The sequence below is a fragment of the Euleptes europaea genome, chromosome 2 (assembly GCF_029931775.1).
Source record: "Euleptes europaea isolate rEulEur1 chromosome 2, rEulEur1.hap1, whole genome shotgun sequence".
Taxonomy (NCBI): domain Eukaryota; kingdom Metazoa; phylum Chordata; class Lepidosauria; order Squamata; family Sphaerodactylidae; genus Euleptes; species Euleptes europaea.
In genome coordinates this window covers 65549884-65570355 of record NC_079313.1, presented here as the reverse complement: position 1 = coordinate 65570355, position 20472 = coordinate 65549884, and the positions used below count along the sequence as shown (strand labels likewise).

The window sequence follows — 20472 nt, the reverse complement described above, 5'->3', positions numbered from 1 at the left end:
TGCGCCTTTGAAGGAAGAGCAAAAAGTATTCAGAATATGTTGTTCCCAGTGTAAGATAGGGTAGAGTGTTGTTAATCAAATATTTTCATGATATGAAGGCAGTAAAGAAAACAGTAAAAAATTACTAATTGCTCTCTTAAGTAAACAGATCTATCATTAGGTTGTCAGGAAGAGTGACATTGAGCAGAAACACCCTGCTAATCCCCTGAAGATAAGTATTTAACGTAATTAGGCAGACACTGTCTCTTTTGTTGAATGTAGCATTAATCAGTAGGAAAAGCCCAACTTTGCAGAAAAGTGCTTTCCCTGATATGTCTTTGTGTTAGAAACCTTCTTTCACTTCTTTTGTCAAGATACCATGCTTGAAGTGACAGCGCTTTATGGGTTAGTGGGATGAAGCTCGTTACTATTTGAGCAGGAAAAGAATGGACTTATTTTCCATAGATTGTCTTTATGATGTGATCCCAGGACATTCTAATAGGTTAAATAAGTTGGGTTTCTTTCCACATTCATCAGCTTGCTAGGTATGTTCAACATACTCTGTCTGCAAACATACAGTTTACAAAAGGCATGTGGGGGGGATTTGAATAAGAAATCTCTAATAAAAAAAATGGATCGAGCATCTTTGTAGGAATTATACCAGTGAAGATTATTTACCCCCCCTCAAAGAATTTCCGTGCATTCTTTTAACCACAGTCCTTAACTGTGAAATCTCAGTTGAACAAAACTGAAATTGAGTCACTGGACAACTATATCCCGCCACCTTCTCAGTGGCTGAGAAGGCTTTGATGGGAAAGAACACACCTCGAGTAGAGGTCAAGTTGGTTTATTTGTTGGGCAGAACAGAGTGCAGAGATGAAAAATCAAATACCTTGGCTGTAATAAGGGTTTAGGAGAAAATGCTGACTGGTCTAAGCTTTGATTCCAGCTGACAGAACCTTTTCTAGTGTTCATTACTTGATTTCACAGTTCAGGCAATTTTAAGAGGCTTAGCATTATATTCTTGTTCTCCACTATAAAATGTCTTGAACACCTTCTAATTTTTTATTTTAAATAAAGTTATTGAGGTCCGCTATTACATCAGCTGTGCTTTTAAGCTTTTGCACAGTCAATATATATCATCAGCATATATAAGAAACTTGAGGTTAGCCTTTTGAAAGCTCAGTATGATTTCTTCGTTATTTTTTCTTGCTTGCTTTCTTCTCTATCCATGGAAAACTCCAGCAGTTCATAAACTATGAATCTCATTTTTACTGGGCGTTTTAAAAAAATAACGCCCCTGCCCTTCTGCACAATATTGTCACTGAATTCTTTACAACAATATTTCATATTTAGCCTTGGCGTGAAATTCCCCATATAATTTCAGGGCACCAGATACAAATATAAATATCTGGACAAGTAGGCCTGTAGCAGACAGGCAATAATCAAAGTCAATATCACATTTAAGGCGCAGGCTCCAAAACATGACATTGGTCATCAAAGGGCTATGCGAGTTCCTGGTTCTAGAGCAGTAATTTCCCAAACTGTGTGCTGTGAAATAACTGCTGGTGCGCAGCAAGAAATAAATGTGAGCTATCAGAGGTTTAAGAACCATTGTTTTAGAGTAAGGATGCACAACATTCAGCCTGCAGGGCCCATATGTGGCCTTCCATCCTATGAGTTGCAGCGCACAGCCCCCACAGCCATTTCTGGTTGCTTAGAAGATGATTCTGGAGTCTGTGCCCCTGATTTGCTAGGCACTGAAGTGAGCGGTACTGCAAGGGATGGTTGGGAAGTCTCAGGCAAGCTACTGAGAAGCACAAATGTCTGGGATGGTGGTCAAGGCTAGGGCTGTTGAATTTAAAAAAATTCGGTATAGTTCGGATTCGGCTGAATTCGGCCCGTTTAGATTCGGGATATGCCGAAGCCCGAACCCCCCCGCTTCGGGTCCGTGCAATTCGGGAATTCAAAGTTCGGGAAAAAGATTCGGCCGAATAAAGCCATTAAAAACACAACCGCGCCTTTCCGCGGCTCTGGGGGTCGCATTTTTGGAGGTAGAGGTCCCAAACTTTCAGCAGAGCTTCAAAGGACGTTTCTTGAAAGACCCCCCAAGTTTTGTAAAGATTGGGTCAGGGGGGCTGAGATATGGGCCCTGAAAGGGGTCCCCCCACCCTTAATGTGCATCTCTGAGCAGAGCTTGCCACCCACGCACAAAGCTCCCAGCCCCGACAAACAGCTGAGAAGTTTGCAAAGCATTGCAACACAACTGCAAAGCAACACGACAGCAACACCTTTGCAACTGTGCAAAGCAACACCTGACACCTGGGAGTTTGCAAACCATGGAAAGGGACAGAGGCAGCTAGCTATGCATAATGAGCAGGAGGGATGAATTTCCCCTTTTGCATGGGACTCCAAATGAATTCTTTAAGTCACCATTTGAAAACCAGTTTTGAGCAAGCATCCAAATAGACCTAACCGCTCTTATGAATGAGGGAAAACCTGAAGACACACAACTGAAACCCCCCCTCAAACCAGGGAGAGAGAGACTCAACGGGGAACACACACACCAGGCAGAACCGGCAAAAGCCCCCTTTGGCTCCCCCCCCCACCCACAGAAACTGCTTCCTCCCGCCACACACAGACTCTACTTCCCCCCCACACACACACACAGGAGAAAAAGTATAGATTAAAGCCCCCAAAGGGGTCTTACTGTGGCTGTCTTCTGTTCCATCAGGAGGGGTGGGAGGAGGACTGGGTAATCGATTCCATTTAGGCACAGGACGTTTTGCTCTGGAGATGCATACAGGATCCCATTCATCCCAATAGGGAAAAGGGGAAAGGGGAAAGCCCATATCTCGGGACCCCCTGACCCAATGTTTACAAAACTTGGGTGGTCTCTTAAGAAGGCTTGTCTGAAGCTCCGCTCAAAGTTTGGGATCTGCACCCCCAAAAGTGCGCCCCCTGCAGCCACGGAAAGAGAAAAGGGGGGAGCCGATATTTCTGCCCCCACTGAACCCATCTTTACAAAACTTGGGTGGTATCTTAAGAAGGATTGTCTGAAGCTATGCTGAAGGTTTGGGGGCTGTATCCCCAAAAAAGCACCCCCTGCAGCCACAGAAATTGAAAAGGGGGGAGGGGAAAGGGGTGGCACCCATATCTCGAGACCCCCTGACCCAATGTTTACAAAACTTGGGGGGTAACTTAAGAAGGCTCATCTGAAGCTCCACTGAAAGTTTGGGGTCTGTACCCCAAAAAATGCACCCCCTGCAGCCATGGAAAGAAAAAAGGGGGGAGCCCATATCTCGGGACCCCCTGACCCAATGTTTACAAAACTTGGGTGGTCTCTTAAGAAGGTTTGTCTGAATCTCTGCTGAAAGTTTGGGGTCTGTACCCCAAAAAATACGCCCCCTGCAGCCACAGAAAGGAGTGAATGTGCACAAGCACCCACCCACACACACACACGAGGATTTCCCTCTCTCTCTCTCCCCAGCCGGGCCGCACATCAGCTAATTCCTCCAGTACTCAATCCTGACTGATTGGCCAGAAGAAGACCCAGCTTGGCCACCGATTGGCCGGGGAAGGAGAATGCTGCTTACTGACGGTTATGCTGCTTACTGCCGCCCCGAATTGGCCGGATTTATTAGTGAACTCCCGAACTCGCTGAATTCGGCTCCCCCGTTTTCCCGCCATTTTTGAGTTCGGTTCGTCCCAAACTAAAAACCACCGAATCAGGGGAAATTCGGCTGTTTTTCAGTTCTGGCCGAACCGAATCTACAGCCCTAGTCAAGGCTTCAAGTTTCAAAGCTCTGACAGCAGTGGCACTTCTCGTGAGAGCATAGGAGCTCCAACTTAGCATGTACAGATTTCCATTCTTTGTTTAAAGAAGGCTGGGGAGTAGTTGACAAGGACACAATCTTCCTCCTGCTATGAGGCAATGTGGGGGAGAAGAAAGGAGGGTGGTGGCAATGACATAGTGTGAAGGGAAGGGGCCCCCAATGGCCATGGACAGCTTAATCACTCCTTCTGATCCTTCTTTTGCTGTGATGTGCCTAATCATAATGAATAGTTTCTTACACCGTGATGACAGTATAGTCAGGTTTAAGTGTTGCCAGATCCCAGCATCACAAAACCTGAGGAGGAAGGCACAAGGCCAGATGTCACTGTATACTTTTGCAATGTGGCCACTTAGTTCCAATCAAGGTCAGTTCTGGCATATGTAACTGAGTTGTGCACACTTGTCCTAAAGAGACATTGGAGTCAATACCAGGCAGACAGCCCAAGTGAGCAGGCGAGGTACCAGGTGGTATCTCAAGTGAAGTTGTGAAGTGGGGGAGCCCAGGAACAGCCCCAGGAAAAGCTGCACTGTAGCTACTATAAGGAGGGAAAGGCAGGACTGGGCCCTGAAGGCACCTAAAGGGCAGGCAGGGGCAAAGACTACTGTACTAGCTTCCTAGGGGTATGGCAGCTGTCTCGGGAGTAGAAAAACCCTCAGGAGTAAAGGCTTACTCAAGTGTAGGCCAAGAAAGCCAGAAAGTGGGTGTGGCAGAGGAAAGGGCCATAAAAGGCCAGAACAGAAAGAAGAAAAAGAGGGGAGATAGCTGGCTGACAAGAGTGGGAAGTCAAAGAGCTGTCAAGGTCTGGGGCCCTGGGGATCAGAAGAGGTCAGGGAGGCAGTGTTCCTCGCTAGGAGAGTAGTACGTTACTCTTCTGGGACCTACCTGCCTCAAAACTAAACTTTTGTTAAGGTTGCAGCTTCTAAAGGCAGCAATGAAGGAATCCTGGGCAGGAACCCTTATCTGGGAGGAGGAGCAGAGTCTGTACTGAAGCAGGTGGAGGCAGTAAGGGAAATGTGGATCTGCAGAGTATAATCTGGAATTTGAACCCAGGACTTTGTTATTGCAAACAAACTGTGAAACGAACATGAAGCTGTCCCCTGGTGTTTGCCTTTTATTGGCAAGGCTGGAGAATGATGAAATGGCTGGATGGAGATGTCATCCCTGACCAGGGCTTTACAGTAAGATATGTTAGGATAAGTAAGGTGGAGATAAGCAAGGTGGAGAGCTTGAGGCAAAAAATGAAGCAGCAGAGAAGTTGGAAAATAATCTAGATCCAGAAACAACACTATGATAAACAAAGGTTGCAGGCTAGGAGAGTAAATTTTATAAGGACAAGATTAACAATGACCAGTTAAATGGCAATGATGGAAACTTGGGTCTAGGAACAGTGCCAAATTATGTGGAGGAAGATGTGGGAACTTTCATAAAACCCGTATGCCTGACTTCCTGGTTTTCCTCAGTTTTAACCCTTTCCACATGTCCTCATTTGCCAAACTCCTCTGTTCCTACAGGATGCAACTCACTCTGGAAAAAAGTGGGGAGGGATTTACATGAACCAATACTGCTGATCCCCTTTTGTTTTCACTACGCTTGTGAGAAGGACATTCCAGAAAAGGAAATACTCTGCTCCCAATTCTGAGTTCTGTCAGTAGAGACACCCCCAGGAAGCGGTATCATTTGAGATATAAGGTTAATGGTACAAGATACCAGTGGTACACAGTAGATTATTCATTTCAATTTCTAAACTATCCTTGACCAGTGAAATCTCTACACTAATTTGTCTCCTGTGTGGAAAAATAAAATTATAGTGAGCTTCATCCTGTTCTGGACTAGAACCTATCTTCCTGTTACTGCCAGAAGCAAATATTCAGTTATTGCTTTATTGCTTTCATTCCTCATTTTGGATCTTCACTGAACAGATACCAGCTTGGCCTAAGCATTTCTTCTAAATCCTGCAGAGCCTCCAGCCCAAACAGACACAATCAGTCAGCATATGAGGCATCTGAGAAGCTTGGACATGGCAAGAGTTTCTGACAGACAGGACAGAATATCTGACCAAACCAAGGGGGTGGGTCCAGACTAACTGGATGAAGGCGCTTCTATCAGTGAAACAGAACATTCCTGCCTCCCCCCTCCCATAGCAGCCAACTGGTTTCCCCAAAATGCTGCTCCTTTGGGAAAGAGGATGCTCAGGAACATCATGAGAGGCAAATCGGGGGGCCACAGCAAGAAGTGGGGAGTAGTGGAAATTACCTCACTCTTTCCATTAATGGAAAATTTAGCTTGACCCCAGCCCAAATTGTGAGAAGAGCTATAACCAGTCAGCCAGTTACCTATCAAAACGTCATAGAGCTGGGTTGGGACTAGCTGTGGTAGGGAAGGGAAAGAAGGGAAGGCCCACGATTCTTTCATGAATGAATTATTGAATCCTACCCTTATATCTGTATGGCTGATAATAATTTGTTATATATTTCATTTTTATATTTATTTCATTTTTATACCGCTTCTCTTCAGCTAAGAGCTCAGAGTGGTTTGTTTACATCAATGAATAATTACATCAATTAAAACAGATACAGCAATAATGTCAATTAAAATAGGTACAAAGTCCCTTCGATATAGTATATTGACATAACTACTGATTTTGTAGCCAGTCCTCTAATAATACTCAAAACTGTTTGATCACAGTGGTATGACCCTGGAATCTGATGTAATCAGGGGGGAAACTCAGCACCCTTGTGATTTGATACGTGTTTGGTTGTTTGGTCCCACATAGCTTGTCCCTTTATCCAAGAATGAACTGTTCAGATGATTTTTTTTATACCAGGCTTATCCTTCATATACCTGTTCTAAAACGGGGCTGTAACAATGGCTGTAAATCTTAATAGATTTGTTAAGATTATCAGTTTTCATATATATATAGTAGAAATCGCTGCTGAATTTTATTTAATGTGTTAATATCAGTGTGAGATACTAGCTACACAATCCTGTTGCAAATCCCTTCATTCACTTGCAATTTAGTATACAAATTGAGGATATGCTGGAAATATAAAATTGTGTATGGTCATCAACTTCCAGAAGTTTCATAACGTGGTTATAGTGGAATGCAAATACTTTTAATTAGAGCTTTGTAAATGCTGTTTGAATTTATTATTTATCTTTTGCCTATCACCATTTTTCAATCTACGGAGCATATAATGACTTTCATGTTTTAGATCTAGTCAAATTAATGTTTCTTCAGAGAATTTTTGTGTATGTCTTGTTGCATTTTCATACATACTTTCAGGTTAAGTGTTGTGATAGTTGCCTGTCAGTGTGAGTACCTGGACAAATATATGATGTTTAGAAATAAAGGTTTGTTCAGAAATTGTTGATATCACATGTCAAATGATTTGTATTACTGAATAAATCAATAAATGGTTCTTGGGTACTCCATTTGTCATTTTCATTGCATTTTCATTGATTGTTATTTGATTGTTAAATGATAATAACTGAGCTAAGAGCTGAGTGCAGGGGGAAAAAGAAGTATATTTAAAAAAACTACCCCCCAACTTTGTATTACATGTAGGCTAGAAAGAATTGCCACTAAAATATACCAATTAAGTTCCACCCGTTGGTTGACAGATCTTGGCTAAGTAAAAGAAGTTTACCTTGGAAAATTACAATTTTTTAACATTCCTGGTGGTTCAGGGACCTTAGCAAAAACACCTTCTTGGTGTCTTACATGGATTCAGCACTTACATAGAATTCTGACTGTGCTATGTAGCTTAACCTACCCAACCCAGTCATCTTCCGTGGTCCTGCTTCTTACTCCCCTGCCTTCTGAGGTTAGACAAGTGGCAACCCAAGAGAGGGCCTCCTTGATTATAGCACTAAAGCTTTGGAGCTCTCTCTCCAGTGAGACTCATCTCTCCCCTTCTGCTTCCATCTTCTGCCAGCAGGTAAAGAGGGTTTTTTTGTTTCATCTGACATTCCCTCGGTGATCCCTTCTTCCTGCCATATGTTTTCATTATTGTTTCTACGGTTTTGTATGTGTATTTTATTTTTGGTTTTAATTATTTTAATTATGTGGGGTTTTTTCTTAGTTTGAATGGATGTGTTTTTTATGTATGTATATTTGTAATCTGTTACCTGCCTTGATGGCCCTGATGAAGGCATAAAGGTGGGGTGTAAATTTTGTCAAAAAAATAACAACCGAGTTTCACTTTACATTGCAAAATTATTGTATCTTTCACAATACTTGTTTTTTCTTGTAAAAAGTATGTTTAATATAAATTATTTATGAGCATTTCCACATAATTGATAGTCTAGGTTTCATTCCTTTTCTTCTTTGAGCATTTTTCTCCTGTTTACTCTCCATATTTATCAGTGCTGTTCATATATATGTTAACAGTAGCATACAGTAGTTAGATTTTACTCCTATGACAAAATAGATTGTGCTTTGAAGATCAAAAGTCCATGTTAAGGTGGTCAAGTACTTCCAGAGTAAACCCTCGCGACTGAATTAAATGTATTCGCTATATTTGCAATCAGAAAGAAGATGAAAATAGTGTTGTCACCAGTCTCGATTAGTTACATTCTTGGAAGAAAAGAACTTCCCTTAAGTTTGTGAAAATAGGAGAAATACTCGCCATGCAGTGGGTCAGATACTAGGAATAAAATTATTTGGAAAATCCAGATATAAAGGCTTTTTGGCTTTGATACATTGATATTTCTTGCATTAGCAAATATAAGAAGGTATAGAATTTTAAACTGTTGCAGTTTTCCACTGATCAGTACATGAAATATTTCTGCCCATTCACTGATTAACTTTGGGTTGGAGGTTTGCGAACGGCAGACTTCTGGAAGGTCTTCCTGTGAGGCTTCACCATCCATACCATGACTCCAGTAACCAGAGGCATCAAACAACCAAAGATTCAATTTATGGTTACATGGTGGGCAGATGGCTGTGATGCTTTGGGATGGACATAATAGCTTTTTTGCATTTAGGAAAATCCCACATGGAGGAAACATTCAGAAGGCTTAAACTTTTAAAAAAACTTTAGTTTTCTAGTAATTTAGATTTCATCCTTCAAGCATCCAAAGGAGCACAAATGTCTTCAATTCAGTGGGATTTTCGAACAGATTTATTTTCAGAGATGCCAAATACTCAAAATGTTAATCCCATTCATGAGTTCTCCCTCTAGTAGTTACTGCAGTATCCTAAACATTGATGGCTGCTTAATTGGTGTAGGCTAAGACACCAAAACAGTTACAATACAGTTGTCCACCTTTAAAATTTTTTGTTGTATATAAATTGAAGGGGGTATACTAGAAACATGCAGTATATGTCAGGAATATTCACCACATGTGTGATACTAAGCAAGAGTTCCAGTTTTATTTTTTAATTGCTAAAAGAGACATCCCTAGAAGTCTTAAAGATGATGTCACCTGGCTGTTACCATTTTAAAAGAGCTAGATTTATTTGGCTTGTTCCTAGAACTTTTATTTTTGCATGCAGGCTATCATCATACTTTTATTAACCTATTCAATGAATGTTTCAGTTCTGCTACTCAGTCTAAATACCATGCTAAGGTACCATAAAATGTGAATAATGTTTTGCAGCCCCTAACTTGCCCACTAATCCTTTCCTTTCTTAAAGGACAAAATATGGAAAATAGCAACTGGTTCCATTTTTGCTTCAATCACAATTCCTCCATAGCATGCAAATCAAAAGCCCATCTTCATAGCAATGAGGAAGCAGTCATGTTTTTGGAATCTAATGGGGGCAACCATGTTTACCAGCTTGTTACTAAATAGGAAAACAAGGACTATAAATTATACAAATACATCCTTGTTAAATACCATTTAAAATATATATTTAATATGTCCAAGAAAGTCTAGTATTTTTAATACTTTTAGTATTTAATAACTAGCATTTATACAAACATTTGAAAGGGTCAGATCACTCCACATACATAATTAATCCTTACAACAGCCATGAAAGATAAAGCCAACATTATGATCCCAGTGTTGCAGTTAGTAGGCTGAGGACACCATTGTGGTAGGATGTCAATCAAGAAATTTTTAACTCACTTGCTTAGCCACTATGCTACATCAGCTTTAATTGTTTGTGACTGCATTCCAGCCATGTTGACATTTAATGGTTTAACCAGTTAAGAAGCCCTATAGAAAACAATATGAGAGAGGCTGATAGTTCTACTATATGCATTAATGCTCCATTGGAACAGCACTGGGTGAGGTGTTGGGTCTTTTGACCAGCTTGCTCATTTCTGGCTTAAGGGTAATAAAACATTTGACCCAGGAACTTAACATGGTGTGAGCAGACCTCTCTGCACCTCTCCACTGTAGTGATATAACCATCTAATCTATAAGTATTTTTAAACTTTAATTATTTTAAAACTATTAATTACTGCATTTGCCCGGCAGGATAGTGCTAATACCACCAGAAGGTTTTTCCTTAGCCTATTTAATCTTAATACAGAGAGTGCAGGCTAAATTTCTCAAACATGCATCTTTAGATCCCTTACAGATGCAAAAAATGTGACTTCTGCCTCTGTTATAGGCTGATAAATTGTACAGGATACAATGTCATAACATAACAACAGTAGTAACGTGCCAACAACTTGCACTCAGAGGTTTTAAAAGAGAAGTGTGGCTGTGTTTTAATATGTATTCATTTAAGCCAACTGTGGTCACCCTTTGCCCCAAAGACAATCATAAATAAAAGTGAGCCTTTGAGCTTGCTGTTGTATGCAATTTGATTTTTCCTTTAAGTTTATCTATCTGCTTTCGCACCCATTTTCACAATGCACTGGCTGTTGTTCCATGACCTAGCATTATTAAATTGCACTTATCAATCATTCTTGCCAGGGATGCCATCACCAACTACATTAAAGAAGTCAGAGAAGTCTGGTTTCAGCAGTCCCTCGCCTTCGCAGACCTCCTCCCTTGGAGCAGCATTCACACAGCATCATCGACCTGTCATTACAGGACCCAGAGGTGAGGCCTTACCCAAAGGCACTGGTTGTCTGGTAGTTTAACCATGGGGTTCCAAGCCACTAGGTTGCGCACAACGAAAAAAGAGAGTGGCTGCCTGATGGCTTTATACAGAAAAAAAGGGAAAGTTGCTCATTGGGTCTGAGTATTTAAATAAGAGTTTGCATCACCAAGTATTTTCAGGGAGGAAAATGGCTACTTTTCAAACCAGTGTGGATGACCTTTTAATATTTTTGGTTGTGAATAGGTATGGTAGATTAATTGCGTCAGGTTGACCACAGAGCCCTTCGTTTTGCATCTGGTTGACCAAAGAGCCCTGCATTTTGTTGCTGTACCTCTTTAAAGGTTCAGCAAGCCTGATTTTACATTGCATACCATTTTTTTATTGAGCGCGTAGGTTTAATTGCACCAGAGGACCTGGCCTCATTAGCATTGTCTTTTCAAGTTGCAGATGACTTACTGTAGACTATTGATTTTCATCACAAAAAAATTTTGTGGGTAAAATGAAGCAAGCCCATCTTAATTTATATGGCCGGTTAATTGGTTTGGAAGAGATCTCCAATTTTCGGTCAAAATATTAAAATGCACCTTGATTAATTTTCAGGAGACACACTGAGAATCCCATGTATGTGTTTTAGAGGAAGACAAAGAAAAATTGCATGCATTTGCTTTCTCAGACACTTAAAATCCATTCTTGCTCCCTGGAATTTTAAATACACTTTCATGCCTGCTTAGAGATACACACAAGAAATCTTCCTCTCTTAATAACTTTTCTCTAATAAAAATAATACAAAATGGATATTTGTGACAGAATTATGTTTGTTCCTGAAGCGTGCTAATTGTTTAAGAATAAATGGCTCACTCGGCATTAATACTTGGATAGGAAAGGATGCTCAGACTCTTACTGTAATCTTAAATGCATCACCACAATCCAGAGAGCTGCCCTGATTATAGCATTGATGTATAAGGTCTCGCCACAGTGAAACTTTGCTGAGTGCCTTGAGTAGGTTTTATTATAAAAGCATACAGGAATTATTCAGTTGGGGACCCGGGGGGTGGAGGAGACTGGATAGAATTATTTGCTGCTAATCACATAACCAGTTGTTCGGAGGCAAACATGCCTTTTAAAACCACTCCTTGATAATGGGTGATTAATACCAAGGTATGCTTATTAGTATTAGAGTTATATTAGCAGTGCATTCAGTTGGGCACCAGCTGACTCTAAGCCAGGCACAGCACGGTCCTATCTCAGGTTTTCCCTGATGTGACTGTACTAGAGGATTGCATTTTATTAAACAAAGCAGCGTCTTAAACAGACAAGGCAGGTGGAGGGCTGTCCAGCAGTACTCCATGTGTCCCTTTACATGATAATATTGCTTCTGGGGGACTTGGTGGCAATATTAGAGAGCATTAGTAACTCAGCTTTTCACATGCTTCTGGTTCTTGCCAGGTAGGAGAGGCAGTTCTGTCACCCTCTCTGCATGCCACAGGGGTGGCGGCTACCCTCCTTGCGCCCCCCATGGCTTTCATGCGCTTGCATTTCTGCCTTACCTGCTCTGATTTCATAAGACCTCATAAACTTCCCCTCTGACAACCAACTTGCAACTTTGGGGGATTGGTTTTTAAATGCTCAATACTGTTGCCATAGCATGTTCTCAGTTCAAGTTAGCACCTATATTAGAGGAATTTGGCGTGGTCTCAAAAAACTTGCCAAAGACTTTGTTATTCCACGTATCACTGGTTATATTTACGGTGTATTTTGGATATATTATCGGCAGGAATACAGTACAGAAGGGATGTTTCATATTTTGGCAGATAACAGAAAGAAGGAGAGATAGTTCCCCCCAAGAGAAACCAAGCCATTTGTCTTTCATATCCCACTTTTCTCCCAGCCGGTTCACCCATTCCTGTTCCTTTCTCCTTCCCTCCCTGTTGCCTTTCTTTCATTCTCAACTGTTGAGATTTAGATTGTAAACTACTTGGATCAGAGACCTGTCTTTGAATTCTGTTCATCCATAAAACAATATAAGCATATTAATAAACATAAAGCATGTGGCCTGTGAGTTTAGCCTAAAAGGTTACAATGGTTGATATGTACATGCAAACTCTTTCTGTGAACATGTTTGAGGTCTGCACAAAACTACCTGGCAATCTGGCATTTTCGGATTTCCCAGCCTAGCTTTGCACTTCAGTGTGTGCCTTTTGTTTGCAAAGCTCCAGATGCATGAACAAGGCTCCACAATAGGATCTTACTGCTGCAAAGAATTTCGCTGAATGAAACAGCAGGAAAGCCACAGTTCTTACAGAAACGAGCAAGGCAAAGACTTCAGCAGACACCTGTGCTGTAAAGAGCTGCATGTGGAAATGTCAGCCCCTAGGCGGTGCTACTGTGGGTATTCATCACAGCTCTGATGTCGGACGGACGTCTGAAAAAAGGTCTGCTGGCAAAAGTGTCGGATTACTGAATATACCCGTCCTGTTCTTTGGTGATTACTTTTGCTGCCCTTGTGGCGGGAGAGATTTGTCACAACAGCCTGAATTAGGAGGGAGTGGAGATTCCTGATTTTCCAAATTTCACATTTTTCGCCTACGATGCATATTTGCACCTGCAAGATGTGGATAGTTTTAGATCCTTTTCTGGTTCTGCAGAATGAAACCTAATATGCAGTTAAGCCAGGGATCTCTGTGCTTGGAGTTGGTGGAAATTGCTACTAATCAGCAAGGAAGGGGAGCTTTCGTTCTGTCTGCAATTTTTCAACAGCCACAAGTGCTGCACTAAGAACTCCTGAGTCCCATGTGGGGGAAAAGGTTGTTTGTGTGAATTTTAGCACTTTTTTCTCCACATACAGTTATGGGTAAGAGAAAAGATACATCATCCACTTTGATACCAAGGGATCACCTACTACAAGATAGGCCCAAACCTAACAACCACAGTGCACCACTGGTGGTCACATACAGCTCTCAGCTCAAACCAGTTCAACTCATCGTTAATGATGTACAACCTATGCTGGACAATTATATTTCTCTTTCACAGGCATTGGGAGGCAAACCTTTTCTTGTCCACAGGCAGCCTCCTAACCTTAAACAACTTCTCACCCACAGCAGTGCCAATTCTGTCCCATATTCATTCTGACAACACAATACGCTTAGGGCTGTTCAGCTTGGAAAGAAGGCGGCTGAAGGGAGACATGATAGATGTCTATAAAATTATGGATGGTTTGGAGAGAGTGGACAGGGAGACGTTTTTCTCCTTCTCCCATAATACTAGAACGCGGGGTCATCTGCTGAAGCTGGAGGGTGAGAGATTCAAAACAGATAAAAGGAAGTATTTTTTCACACAATGTATAGTTAAATTGTGGAACTCCCTGCCCCAAAATGTGGTGATGGCTGCCAACTTGGAAGGCTTTAAGAGGGGAGTGGACATGTTCATGGAGGAAAGGGGTATTCATGGCTACTAGTTAAAATGGATACTAGTCATGATGCATACCTATTCTCTCCAGGGTCAGAGGAGCATGCCTATTATCTTAGGTGCTGTGAAACACAGGGAGGAGAATGCTGCTGCAGTCGTCTTGTCTGTGGGCTTCCTAGAGGCACCTGGTTGGGCCACTGGGTGAACAGACTGCTGGACTTGATGGGCCTTGGTCTGATCCAGCAGGGCTTTTCTTATGTTCTTATGTTCTTAATAACCAGACCTAACAACGCCAGCCATACCATATCAGGTTCACTCACTTGTTCATCTTCCAGTGTTATATATTCTATAAAATTTCAGCAATGCCCTTCTGCTCTACATTGTACAAACAAGTCAGTCCCTACACTAAAAAATAAATGGACATAAATCCTACATAAAAAACCACAACACTAAAAAAAACCAGTGGGGGAACATTTTAATCTTCCTGGTCATTCCATTGCTGGCCTAAGACTAGCAGTCCCCAAACAGAGAAGCTTCAAGGGGAACATGAGATTTTAAAGCTTAAATTAATTCACAAGTTCAGAACAATGGATCCCCCCAGGTCTGAATAGGGACATAGGATTCTTATCTCACTACAGCTAACTGATTTTCTGCCCTCAAACATTTCCCCTCTAATCAAACTAATTTCTATGCGCATTGTACCGCTGCATCATGAGTTCCTTCTTTGCAACACCCCTCCCATCTTCTGACTGGAATATTAGGACTTCGAGATCTCCATTCCAGCTTGTATCTGACAAAGGGAGCTTTGGCTCTAAAGTGGTCTCTAAAGTGCTATTGGACTAAGGCGCTATCTCATCCACTTTAACATTTTTAGTAGCACTTGGAACTTTCTTCCAATCATATTCCCATACTACCTTGAAGTTCACTTTGGTCAAGCATATCTTTAAGTGTAAGCTACCTCACAGGATTGTTTTGAGGATAAAATGGAAGAGCATGCACACTGCCCTGAGTTCTTTGGATGAAGGGTGGGATAAACATGTAATAAATAAACAAGCACATTATATGACCCCTGAGTTTCTGAGCTGGCAGCTTCATGTGGATATCACCCATCTTTTCCAATCTGTGACTCTACAGTGATTTCCCCTGTCTTTCCAGTAATTTCTTCTCTACCCCTTTGCTGTATTACAGGTCATTTCAGGTATCCAGGCTTTTCATTTCCAGATTTTAACCATGAGAAATGTACACAATATACACAATATTCAAGACTCTGAGCATGTGTACAGAGATTTTTTCTCTAGAAAAAACTTAAAACATCAAACCTTAAAATATGGCTTTCAGTACATTGTGTGTAACTTTAGCACTTTTCTTCCATCGCAAACGAATATCACTATTGGGGGTAAATTTGTGCCAACTAGAATTCAAAACTTTTTTGCTATGCCTCTGGTGTTCTGGGACACTGATTTATTATAGTCAGAAAGTGGGTCCTATGCCCTGCCATAGTACAAGTTACTTCTGCCCAAATAATGGGTTAGATCTAAAAGGGCTCTTCTGTTGATGTATGTAAGGGCAATTGTACCACTGGAATGGCACCTTTTACTTAAAGTTTATTTTTAATATACAATATAAAACACTATAAAAAGGCTTTCCATCCCATAAGTCCACCCTTCCCTAGCTCTAAGAGGGGAAGGGAAAGGAAGGAAGAAAAATCAAGAAAGAAAACAGAAAAAAAGAAAGAGTGAAGTGAACCTCATCCCAATAGATAAAATAAATTTAATATCAGGTTTCATAGAGCTCTAAAAATTCAGTCCAAGAAACACTGTATTACATGCCTGCATCCCATCTATTAAATGCTGGGGGGGGGGGGGTTTCCCTTCATGGTTGGTAATAATAGCAGCTTTAAACTCCAAAGTTTCTGGCCTGATGATAATTCCTACATTCAAGGGTGGAAGGGGAATAAAGCCTTCATTTCCCTTTTTTCCAGGGTTGGGGGTGGGGGGTTCATATAGTGGCAGATTAGTTCATATTAAGAACATACCACACTTCATACTAATGATTGTTTGGGCTCTAAATCACTGTGTGTGTCCCAGCTGTACACACAACAAATCACAGTTTGTGTTGCTTGCCTCCTTGCCTGCTCCCCAACAGAATCTTTGGTTAAAGGTGCAAGCCATTTTTTTTCCTCCAGGTTGTTGGCAACCTTCTTCCATGTTGTCTTCCTCTATATTACTGGATCCCATAATAAATTATATGTCCATGCTGTGGAAGGTCCCTGACCAAATCTCCAGAAGGTTAAGTTCTTTAACTTAAAAGCTAGAGTGTGGGTGAAGAAAAAGCCTTCACAGGGAAGGCTTGATTGCTAAAATGGAAGATGCCAGGGAATGAAGTTCCAGAGGTCAAATTTTCTGTTCTGCAAAACCGTAACAAAATAAAGGCTATGGTTTTGCATGCACAGAGTGGGTTTTAATCACTTCTCCTTTCCCTTGCCAATACTTTGAAAACTGTTCTACCTGATGTGCGTGTAGGCTGGTTGTGCATACACTAGAACTCAGTCTCCTTATAATCTGCAACTTTCAGTAGTAGGCTTGCCAACCTCAAAGCAGGGCCTGGAGTGTGTCACCACCAACAAATGCCCTGTTGAAGTAGTATCTGTTACAGTCAGAACAACAGCTTTTTAAAAAAGAGCAGATAGAGACTTCACAATGGATAGTTCCCTTCAGCAATATTCAGTTGCTCCATGTTAAGGCTTAGGAAAACTGCTACCCAAGATGCTCAGGTCAATCGTCAGGTTTAATTAGATAATGGCTACATTTACTGTTCAAATCTACAGTATCCTTGCATCCCACCCATATGGTTAAAACTAGAACTAAACAAAAGTCAGGAACCGTGTAATTAAAACTGTACCTTTATTGGATTTTAAAGAGTTGCCCTGTGACATAGGAAATATTTAAAGGACTAGCTTATTTAGCTAATTTGTATGTAAGCAAACAGCTTAGAGGACTACTATCCTAAATTAATGGTAAGACCACCCACTGAGATTGCCTCATAAAGGATCCTGATTGCTCAGCTTTGTGATGTGCAACGATTCAATAAATGCTAGATAAATGCATAAGTAAGAGCGCTATTACACTAATAATTTGCAAAGAGATAGATGTGTGGGACACCATGCTGGGTTAATTTGTCATCCCTGCAGCAAACTTCTAGAGAGGGCCTTTTTCATGAGGAGCCGTATTAATATGTTGTTCCACTGAGGACGTTAGCGCAACAAGATGACTTGGTCGCTTAATCTCTTAAAAGAGGCACAAAAATGCCCTAAGGGGGAACTGCCAGAGAGAAGAATGGCATGATGAATAAAGTGGACGTAGATTTAACGTTAGTCTGACAAAAGAGACTTGATTCATTCCATATAAAAATAAGGGACAGTAAGAGCAGAAGAAGAATTTTTGAGCAAGCTAACAGGATTTCATGCATATCTCAAATAATAACATAAAAACGGAATATTCTTAGACCTCAATATTTAGCCTGCTGTCATGCTGATTATATATTCAGTTTCATTCCTTTTCTTTGATGTGTCCATGAAGTTAAACTATATGCTTTGAGCAGGGCATTGAACTGTAGTATTTTATGCAAAATTTCCTTTTATGCTAAATTTTCTATCATCCTCAGACACATAAACTAAAGTACATTATTATTTTTAAATCCAGAACCCATGTTTAAGTATTACAGCTCAAGTTTTCCAGCCTCTGATAATGACAGAACCATAAATCACATTAAAGTTAAGTGAATTACTGTACCATGGAACTATAGCTTTAGCAATGTTTATGTAGTATCTTTTTACCATCTGCAGAATGGAAGCAAGGAGAAACACTGATATTAGAAATGGGGACACAAAGTCCTAATAACTCAACAGTAATATATTGTTCCAGACTCATTGGTTCCATCAACATGCACTTTTTAGTATCAAAGTAGAACTATATAATTACGCACATGAAAAATGGGGCATAATTATAGAAGACAACTGGATTTACATTTCTGTTTCAAAGATGTTATCTGCATTTACTTATTAAGGAACCAGAAATTTTGGTCAGTTTTCCGTTTGACCACTTATGTAGAATTATCTATTTTGAAAATGGCCCTGGCTGTCTAAAGCTTGTTTCAGAGGTAGTGCTACACCTGGGTGACTAAGGTTGCCAACCTCCAGGTACTAGCTGGAAATCTCCCGCTATTACAACTGATCTCCAGCCAATAGAGATCAGTTCACCTGGAGAAAATGTCCACTATGGCAATTGGACTCTATGGCATTGAAGTCCCTCCCCTCCCTGGCCCACGAAGTGTGCAACTGTTCTCAACAAGGGCCAGGGCTTTTTCAGCCCTGGCCCCAGCCTGGTGGAACAGTCTACCAAGTAACATCAGGGCAAATAGTAAGGCAGTTGTTTTAAAAACTGCAGAATTGTGTGTGCAAAATTGTATTTAAATACATTTAAATAAGGTCAAATCAGCTTATGGTATGTGGGTGATCTGTTTTGGGGTTTTTTTGGAAAAATAAATCCAGATTAGAAGAATGCGGAAGAGGCATTCATCATACAAGTTGTGATCTAATTTCCTCTTGCAGTCAGTGGCAGAACTCCCATTGACTTTAATAGAGCTGGATTACACTCAATTTTTTTTTAAAAAAATTAGAGCTGTTTGTAAAGACTTCTGTTCTCTACCTCTAGTATCGGGTTATATATAGAAGTTCAAGTTCCCTTCAATCCTGGCCTTTTGCCAGCTTTCCTTATTAAAAAGTCACTTTTCTTATTTCTGATAAACACAGGTGTTGCATAGTGTTTGAAAGCATTTCATATCAGTCAGCATGGTAGATTAGCCAATTAGTATTTTAATATGGTCATTTTGGAAAACAAGCCCTATTGGGGTACAAAGAACGGGACATACCTTGCATAATCAGAACTGGCACGCACATTGCTCTAATGTTTTGAGATGTTGCAGATCACAGCGAGTTAAGGCATCTCAAAAAGATTGAAAGAAGATTCTAAGGGAAGAAACTACAACATTTCCACATAAATGGCTTTTAATAAATACTTTCTTAATTGTAATTAATTGTAATTGTAATTAAGCCGATTATGTTTGTTAAAAAGACACAACTGATAGAACACTCTCTTGATAGCCAGCATGGTGTAGTGGTTAAGAATGGTGGTTTGGAGCGGTGGAGTCTGATCTTGAGAACCGGGTTTGATTCCCCACTCCTCCACATGAGCTGCGGAGGCTAATCTGGTGAACTGGATTTGTTTCCCCACTCCTCCATACGAAGTCAGCTGGGTGACCTTGGGCAAGTTACAGCTCTGTTAGAGCTCTCTCAGCCCCCCCTACCTCACAGGGTGTCTGTTGTGGGGAGGGGAAGGGAAGGTGATTGTAAGCCGGTTTGAGTCTTTCTTAAGTGGTAGAGAAAGTCGGCATATAAAAGCCAACTCTTCTTCTTGATTAATTGTGAATAAACTATTATTATTTCTAGGAAGATATATAAATGAGCTTGTTACTAAACATAGCTGTTTCTTTCTGTGGCAGCACCATACACATATAAAGCTAGTGGAGATTCTCTTAAGAAAGAGATCATGAATTCCCTGGGTGACCTTGACTTTGAGCCACAGTCTGTCAGGGTTTGTGTGTGGATAACATGGGGAAGGAGAAGCATGTATGCTGCTCTGAGCTCCTTGGAAGAAGAACAGGATAAAAGTGTGCTAGTAGATAGATATTTCCCAATCATAAAGAGAAAATTGGGTCCAAATATAACAGCAAATAGGATTACAGACAAGACACACTTGACCTTTCTTCCACTTGAAGCTTACCTCCATACAGTTTGTCTCCTCCGATGCTTCTCCTCCAGCAAGTTCCAGTAATGAAAGTGAGATGCCAAGAAGTGCTTGGAAGAGCAGTTGTGCCTAAATATTTCTCCAGGGTCAGGGACAGAGGGTGGCTCTTGGGGAGAGGGACTCAACATGACACCCTCTGGTATGGGGAGTCCCACAGGGGGCAATCCTCTCCCCAATGCTCTTTAACATCTATATGATTCCCCTTGCCCGGCTAGTCAGGAGTTTCAGGCTGGGTTGTCATCAATTTGCAGATGACAGCCAGCTGTATCTGTTGATGGAGGAATGGCCGGACAACATCCCAAAAAACAAATGCAGTCTTGGGCTGCATCAACAGAAGTATAGTGTCCAGATCACGCGAAGTGATGGTATCTCTTTACTCCACTCTGGT

The 20472-nt window shown here is 41.1% G+C and overlaps 1 protein-coding gene across 5 annotated transcripts in view; it reads left to right on the top strand.

The window, feature by feature from the left end:
* The window catches only part of NFIA (nuclear factor I A), a 556273-nt gene that overhangs the window by 482867 nt on the left and 52934 nt on the right, over positions 1–20472 (top strand). For 3 of the 5 annotated variants that reach the window (XM_056845662.1, XM_056845666.1, XM_056845663.1), the window contains exon 7: positions 10686–10814. The exons of the other annotated variants lie outside the window; for them this stretch is intronic. In XM_056845662.1, coding sequence (XP_056701640.1) covers positions 10686–10814 — 129 coding nt within the window. The remainder of the gene's footprint in view (positions 1–10685; positions 10815–20472) is intronic. 5 annotated transcript variants of the gene reach the window in all.